This window comes from Phascolarctos cinereus, unplaced genomic scaffold (genome assembly GCF_003287225.1).
Source record: "Phascolarctos cinereus isolate Bilbo 61053 unplaced genomic scaffold, phaCin_HiC Scaffold_726;HRSCAF=1367, whole genome shotgun sequence".
In the NCBI taxonomy this organism is placed as follows: domain Eukaryota; kingdom Metazoa; phylum Chordata; class Mammalia; order Diprotodontia; family Phascolarctidae; genus Phascolarctos; species Phascolarctos cinereus.
In genome coordinates, this window is record NW_027556098.1 from 277634421 (window position 1) to 277643047 (window position 8627).

The following is an 8627-nucleotide window of genomic DNA, read 5'->3' on the forward strand; positions in this document are numbered from 1 at the left end:
GAGAGGCTTTTATTCATGAATCAATGCCTTGGTGTTTTTCATTGCAGTGTCACTTGTTAATAGTACCTGGGATGAGCTTTTGCACCTAGTTTCTAGGGCAGATTCAAAGATATATTTCTTCCAGTAGTTCCATTTGCTAGGTTCCAAGTCAAGAAATGACCTTTGGGTTATTCTTTAGGAAATGCTACTCAAACCTCTCCATGATAAATGTTAGTGTAATTTAGTAGGGCCTGACAAAACCTAATTACATTAGTCTTCTAGTAATTAATTCATCAGTGAAAGTCAAGTATTTTGGATGAACATTAAAACAGGATTACTAAAAATCACATGAAAGTTTTTAAAAGTTTCAATTTTTATACACCATTTGTTTTTTCCACCTTATGCAAGCCCCATAAATGATATGGACAATGCTATCTTTAGGTAAAAGGAAGAATCTTTAGAAGGATTCTTGAGGACCAGACCCATGAAATGAGTTGATCATTGAATATTATCTGAGAGTCCTCCAAGCAAGAAAATGCATAATTTAAAAGTTTCTTTACACCACTAGAGCAATTTTCAACGTAAAAGTCTCTTTGCAACTTGAAAATTTATACACAGTTACTAAAACAGAATCAAAGCCCATGTTTTTAGGTATATATATTAAATTTGCCTGAGGATATTAAAATAATTCTGCTGGAGGATGTTCAGGACCTTGTTCCACCTTTTCAGTTTTATTCCTCACTATCTTGTGAACAGCAATATCAGTAAGTTCTGCAAACCAGATATAGTACAATTTTTGACCACTATCTTTACTTGACCTTTTGTCATTGTTTTCATCAAGACAACAAAGCAGAAATTCAAAGATTCCTAATATAGCTGTACCTATCGTGGAGCCCATTTAGTATATTCTTTACTCATCAGGAAACATTTGGAAGCCAACCACATGTATTCCAATTCGCAAGGAAAATAGTCTAACCATGTATTTCTCAAGCTAAGGTTTATGACTTTTAAATATTTGAGCTTTCATATCTCTTATTATTCTCCTGTCCTCTCTATTTGAGGATATGTTGTAAATTGATATCCTAACTTCAGATTATGAGAGGGGGAAAAGATCACTCAGACAAAAAGAATGTAAAATTGTTAAAAACAATATTATATAACATAAATACATAACTTCTTCTAAACTGAGATCTGTTGATCCAAAGTTGACTCATAGATATAAGGCTGATATATATTAATTATGTACCAATTTATCTTGAGAGTTTCCATAGATTTCACAACCAGTACTCAGACGACTCACTATATCAATAATTTCTAACCATATAAGCAAAATTTTAAGGCATCCTTGCATTTGTGAGTATGCATTTGTGTTGGGAGGGGCTTAGTTCCTCTGTAAGCCAATATACTTCCTGTAGCTGCTGTTTCTTTTTTTCCTTACAGAGATGACAAAAATTGGGATCTTACCATGGTTGAAAATTGAGAGCAGTTGGTAAGTTCTTAGAGAATTGATTTTGACAAACCAGATTATATCCATTTGTACTCTTGAGATGGTCTTCAACCAGAAGAACACTCTGTCTTTCAGATGAAATTCTCTAATAAATAATAGTTCAAAGCCATAATTACACAACATTCACATCAAGAGGAGCTACTCTAATGATATAAGTAAATCTCACTCTAGGTGTCATTCCACATATCAATAGCACTTTATTTCCCAAAACCAGAATGAGCAAATTAAAAGTACAACACTCTTATGAAACAATATCATGGATTTAAAACAAGAAATGTGAAATAAAACTTGTTGCTAGTCAAATGACATTAATCCAGTTGAATTAATCATCTACCAACTTTAATGTTCTATACTAGCTGCATTCAGAGATCGATATAGAGTAATCATCATTTTAACTCATAGCTACAAAATTGTGGTACTCCTTTACTATTCAGAGCACAGATCAACCATTTTGTGGATAATTATTTCCCCAATTATTGTATCTAACCCAATGTAAATTCAAATTTTATACTGCTCAGTTTTAAAACTTGCTAAGTAATTCCAGCTACTTTTCCACATCCACAAGAATACTGGAATCTATGAAATAAAGCTTAGAAAAGCCTCTTATTTTCCAAACTGGAGAAAAGGTAATATTTATGCCAGGCTATTCTTAAGCACCAGAGGAGACTCTGAAACTTAAAAATGCAAATACATTTACTTTTCCCCCTTTGAATTTGGAATCCCTAGACACAAACCTTTTAAATTGACTATTGTTCTGTTTAGGACTGAACAAGTTCTTGTCAGTGAAATCATCATTAAATTAGAGTGATATTACATTAAAGCAGTAAATCACTCTCCAGGGAAGGGAGAGAGTTATAGAGGAGTTTTAGGGGTTACTTATATGCAAATTCCAGAAAGTCTCCACTCAACACTTTGAAGGATCTGCACCCCAAAAACCACTAGTATATTTCAGCATATATAATATTGAAACCACACTCCCATCATAATTTGGAAATCCACTTTAAACAGATCACACTTTAATCTCAAAGTTAGTATCTTTTTAGTTTCCAATACCATAAATTTCTGAATTTCTAACATGGACAAAATTAGGAACACAGAGAGAAGATGATGTCCTTTTGAAAGGTTTGAACCTTTTAGCAGAAAAATTCTCACTCTTTTCACCTTTTTTTCTTTGGCTTATTAGACTACAGGGAAAATATCAGTTAGATTTGCCAGGACACACTACAAAAATGTGGAATGCTGACAGCATATATTTTACATAATAAAAGCAAAAACACAACTTTGCTCTCTGTAGACTTGAGGAGAAAACTTTTACTAAAGTTCTATGTTCTCTTTTTACAGAGCACTGCAAATATTTAGATAGCAGGGAAAAAATTGCCTCAACTTATAGATTTTAAAATAAAAAAAATCAGGTGCTTTAAAGGAAAATATTTCAGATTCAAGGAATGTTTGTGGCTAGCTTAAAATTATTATAATAAAAAATTGCCAGTGAAGTCTTGTTAATTTTGCTTATTCTGATAATTCAATCTATTATCAGGCTGAATTGAAGTCTCTATCTCCAGATATCACACTACAGTAGATTTTCTTAAGGGCAAATTTCAGCCGCAGGAATGTCTTTCCATAGGGTTTCCCTTAAGATTGAGAAAATAAACAGAGGGCAAAGTAGTCTTCTTGTCTAATCTTGCAACTTTTAATCATCACTTACTGACCATGCATTCACACTGATGCACTCAGACAATAAGACATAGAGGGTTAGATACTACTTATGTTTTTGGGTGGGAAAAAGAAATGCTGTAGGACATGAGGTTCAAGGAAAGCCTTAGTCCCAATCTGGACAGCAGTCAGAGTAGACAAAGACATCTTTACCATTGAGACATGAAGTTTACTCACGTAGCCCTTATTCTCTACTATCTCTGGGCAAAGACTCAGGAAGCAGGTACAGCAGTCAGGTAGCTAAACTCAGCCTTGGGTAATGATTTATAAGATGAAGAGTTTCCTGATGCATTATCAAAACAGATAGAAGGAGATTGAGTCATATGCTTGCCACAGTCAACCTTTGTTTCAGTTTGCCTTTTTGCAGACAAATTTAAAGAGAAAATGATTCTTACTGCCCCTTTGAATGAGGAGAGTTAACCAGTCACCATAGGAGGCTAGTTGGGTAAAATCTTATCTTGTGCACTCTCTAGCTGTCCTGGCTGGTGGTGAATTCAGCCACTTTTATGGTGAGTTCCAGTCATCCCATCACTATCACCAAATTATTGTGGGAGTTTCCTAGTCTGAGGTCCATGAAATCTCAGAAAGAATCTAACCCACTTTGAGCTCTTCAAGACTAAGGGTCAAAAATGAGTAGCCTGACTGAAAGGAAAATGAATTTATTTGTGTGTTAAAGAAGACTGCTTGGGCTAGGTGTTGCTTCAGATTTTGAGGGTACAGAATGGGCTGTAAAGCCTGCTTAGAATACACTGCTAATTGGAGACATTCTGTGGCAGAATGGAAATTAGAGAAGTGTGCAAGTCTCAATATCATAGAAATGACTAAGGATCAGGTTTGGTCCTCTATAGGAAATGCATTTCTTTGTGGTTAGACTTATCAGAATTCCTTGCATTGGCAGGAAATCTCTAAGATGGTGGAGGCTCCTTTTAAAATAGAATCATTCTTGTTTATCTACTTGTTGCCAATAGGGCATGAGTAAAATACAAGCACTATACAGTTCTGTTTCCTTGGTCTCAGAAATTACTTTATCTGAGGAGCAGATGGTTTCCCAAAACTTATAGTATGCAGGTTCATCCACCTCCTCCACAATTCCATTTTCATTTCAGTTGGTCTGTGAAGACTGGTTTGCTTCCAATATAACACCTCTCCTTTCCTCATAGATCCCTCAAGAGGAGAATGGCTTGGGAAAATGACTCTTCAGTGACTGAATTCATTCTTGCAGGCTTAACAGATCAACCAGAGCTCCAATTGCCACTATTCCTTTTGTTTTTAGGGATCTATGTGGTTACTATAGTGGGGAACCTGGGATTGATCATTTTAATTGGCATTAATTCTCAGCTTCACACTCCTATGTACTATTTCCTCTTTAACTTGTCTTTCATAGATCTCTGCTACTCTTCTGTCTTTACTCCCAAAATGTTGATGAATTTTGTCCTAACAAAAAACATCATCTCTTATTCAGGATGTATGACTCAGGTGTATTTCTTCTGTTTTTTTGTTGTTTCTGAAATCTATGTTTTGACAATAATGGCTTATGATCGTTATGTTGCCATCTGTAATCCATTGCTGTATAATGTTACTATGTCTCAACAAGTCTGCTCATGGCTATTAAGTGAGGCATATGTAATGGGGTTTGCTAGTGCCATGGCCCACACTGGATGCATGCTGAGACTGTCCTTCTGTGATGCCAACATCATAAACCATTACATGTGTGACATGCTTCCCCTCCTCCAGCTCTCCTGCACTAGCACCCATGTCAATGAGCTGGTGGTTTTCATTGTTGTGGGCACTAATATTATAGTGCCTAGTGTCACCATCTTCACCTCTTATGCTCTCATCCTGTCCAATATCCTGAACATCCGCTCCACTGAAGGCATGTCCAAAGCCTTCAGCACCTGCAGTTCCCATATAATTGCTGTTGCTATTTTCTTTGGGTCATCTTCATTCATGTATCTCAAGCCATCTTCATCAGGGTCTATGAACCAGGGCAAAGTATCTTCAGTGTTTTACACAAATGTGGGACCTATGCTAAATCCTCTTATTTATAGTTTGAGGAATAAAGATGTTCAAGCTGCTTTGAGGAAAACATTAAGAAGAATGTTTTCCAGAATAGGAACAGGGTTTTCATGTTGAAATTTGAATTCAAGGGCCCGAAGTTTTCTTTCTCTCTCTCTCTCTCTCTCTCTCTCTCTCTCTCTCTCTCTCTCTTTTCTCTCTCTCTCTCTCTCTCTCTCTCTCTTCCTTCCTTCCTTCCTTCCTTCCTTCCTTCCTTCCTTCCTTCCTTCTTCTCTTTTCCTTTATTCCTTCCTTTCTTCCTTTCCTTTCTCTCTCTCTTTCTTTCCTGTTAATTGAAGTTTTCCCATGAAGTGATCTTTACCCAAATTCTTTTCTCCCAGTTCTCTATTGTCTAATGTTCTATAAGCAGGAATTATTTCCTTTTCTTTGTGAGTAAAACTGTCAGTGCCAGAACAAACCAGAGTCAAAATAAAACCAAAAATTTAGGACTCAATTAGGATTTGTTGAGTTTGCCAGCAAGGGAGCCCCACCCACACAGGGGAAGACTCCCTAAAAGAACAAAAGGACAAAGCTTATACAGGTTTTAATTTAGGCAGAAGGTGAATTGGATATGGAGTACTTCTGGATTTGGAAGAGGAAATGGCAAATCACTCCAGTATCTTTGCCAAGAAAACCCTGTAGGGGGTTGTGAAGAGTTGGTCAAGACTGAAAATCACTGAAAAACAACCACCTCTGGATTGGACAGTGCTTATTGTTTGGGCTAGGACCAGTAAAGGCCCTTCTTTAGGTCATCTTGTTATTCCACCCTAATAAATAGGGCTATTTTGGATAGTTGTTGTTTCAGCAGAAAGGAAGGCCATAAACAGGGCAGAGGCTGTAATACCAACAGGGTGAGGGGCAAGAGAGAGGCACTGCAGACAAAATGGAGTTACTTTAGTTTTCTCAGCTAGCAACAGATCAGTAGTACAATGGAAAGTGTGCCAGATTTGGAGTCAGAGATCAGGGCTTTAGTCATGAATCTTCTACCTGTGTGACCAGGGCAAGTCATTCAACTTCTCTGGCCCTCAGTTTTCTCATTTATAAACATGAGATGTTTGGACTTGGCAGATTCTCAGATCCCTTACAGGTATAAATCTATGATCTTTGAGCCTCTGTAAAAATGTAAATATCCCATGGAATCACATGAAAAATCATATGAAAAGTTAAGTGTGTTGGCTCACTCAACCTCTCCCTGTAGTCACTGATCAGTAATTCTGGAAGACAATGAACATAGATGAGGTTGTCTGGAAAATGGTAGTAACATATCCAAATGGTGCAAACATAATGTAACCTTCCCTCTGCTCTCCCAAGCAAGTCAGGTATAACTGGCCTTATAGCCCCTTTTGAGACTCTGCTTTTGTGTTTTTTCTTTTTCATATAGTTATTGTGCCTGGTAGGGGCACAAAGTACAATCTATTCCTAACATGAAAATCTAAGAAATTTCCTTTTACTCTTATCCCTATCAAAACCCCCTTATTTCTGGGACCAGTTGTCTCTATTGAAGGGTGATACAGCTGTTTGAATGCTCCCAAAATAAACATTTCAGGGCTGGTCTGGCTCAGATCAATAATTAAACACTCCCAGTGCAGTATAAAGGGAAGTCATTTGCAACTGGAAAAGGATAAGAAATGGACAGCCAAGAGACTCCAATTTTGAAGAAATATTTTCATGTTCTGAAAAAAAATTGCTAGTAGAAATAGATTTTTTTTTTTGGTAGGAGTTACAATATTTGAGAGATTGAGACAAATTGATTTGCCTTTTAAGCCTTTGTGGAGGGAAATTTCCATTCTACTGTCAAATTGGCTAAACATCCAGAATGGAAGAGCCATTTTTATTATGCTATTTTATCTCATAATATGTGATCAGAACGGCACTATGTGATCAGAAATTAATTGGAAGGGAAGGAAGAGATTGAGTTATGAGGTGTTTGCTTCATATTTAAAGCTTTTTACAACCATATACCTTTCTACTTTTCCAATCTACTCATACATTACTCTTCTCCACTCACTATGCATTTAACCACAATGGATTACTTGCTCTTCTTCAAGCATGGCACTCTATCTCCAATTTTGATGCCTTTGTACTTGCTGCCTTTGATGCCTGGCATACACTTCCTTCTTAATCAATACTCTTGGAATCCCCAGCCATCTATAGGAATCCTTTTATGATTTCCCTTGCTGTTGGTGCCTTCCCTCCCCAAACTCCTTGTATTCATTTTGTATATACGCATGTGTTCTCCCACGTATCTATGTAGACACACATTTTGCTTCTCACATTAGAACATAAATTTCTAGAGAGTAAGGACTTTTTGTCCTTTTTGTCTTTGTATCCCATTACTAAGCATAATGCCTGGCATATAATAGACCCATGATAAATGCTTATTGAGTGATGATTAACCCCTTCATGTAAATACCTATTAACTGAACTAATTCTCATTTTGGTGAACACGCTTTTTGATCTTCAACCCTAAATATCCTCAGTGTAACCAAAGTATGTTTTTGTTTTAATTCTATAAATTTATACTTTATTTTTCAAAAGATGGACTTATGAAAATATTGATTTTTGAATATAGTCTGTGAAGACATGCTACATCACTTAAGTTAAATGACCTTGAATTGATGAGACTTTAGGAATATGTGTAAAATGAGCACGTGTCCATGCATTTTTCTAGTGACACAATTATAGTCAATGTCATGCTTATATAAACTGATATTATATTTGAAATTTTCAATCATTATTTGGTCTTATGCTCTTTTTAGATTTTGTTAGAGGACATGTGTGGAAAATTAGATCTTCTGCAACAGAAAAGCATTGATAAGAATAATAAATATTTGAACTCAGTTATTCAGTATTTGTCATACCTTAGAGTATAAATTGTCTAGGAAAGAACCATATTTGACAAATATTCCTGGGAAAGCTGGAAATATGTCCAATAGAATTTGGGTTTAAACCAACATCTTATGCCATACCACATAAGTTTATAATATAAATTCACAGCATGTAAGTTCATAAGTTCTTATACCATACCATAAGTTCTGGTTGGATATGTGACCTGAATGTTAAAGACTGTACCATTTGGAAAAAAAACCAGAAGTCATGCAGATAATACACCTTTTAAAACTATGATTGGGAGTGAATTGTTTATTAAACAGGGAATAAACACAAATATAAGAACTTAAATAGATAATTTCAATTCTATGAAATTAAAAAGCTTTTGTGTGAATAAAAATTAATGCATCTATGATAAAAAGGAAAGTGGCCAAATGAGAAAAAAAAAACAACTTTGTCTCAAATATGTTTAATAAGACTCTGAAATCCAAGCTATATAGAAAAATAACTTGCCTATATATGTTATATAGATGTTTGTTGGGAA

General features: G+C 35.7%; 1 protein-coding gene across 1 annotated transcript; it reads left to right on the top strand.

Moving 5' to 3' along the window:
* Positions 1–4369: 4369 nt before the first annotated feature.
* Positions 4370–5332, top strand: LOC110218089 (olfactory receptor 8B3-like). Its single transcript, XM_021000626.1, has one exon. The coding sequence runs from the start codon at positions 4376–4378 to the stop codon at positions 5330–5332; it is 957 nt and encodes a 318-aa protein (XP_020856285.1). The 5' UTR covers positions 4370–4375.
* The last annotated feature ends 3295 nt before the right edge of the window (positions 5333–8627 follow it).

What these genes read in the sequence shown, in the direction of transcription:
- LOC110218089 (XM_021000626.1), top strand. Translation starts at nt 4,376, where the DNA reads ATGGCTTGGGAAAATGACTCTTCAGTGACTGAATTCATTCTTGCAGGC.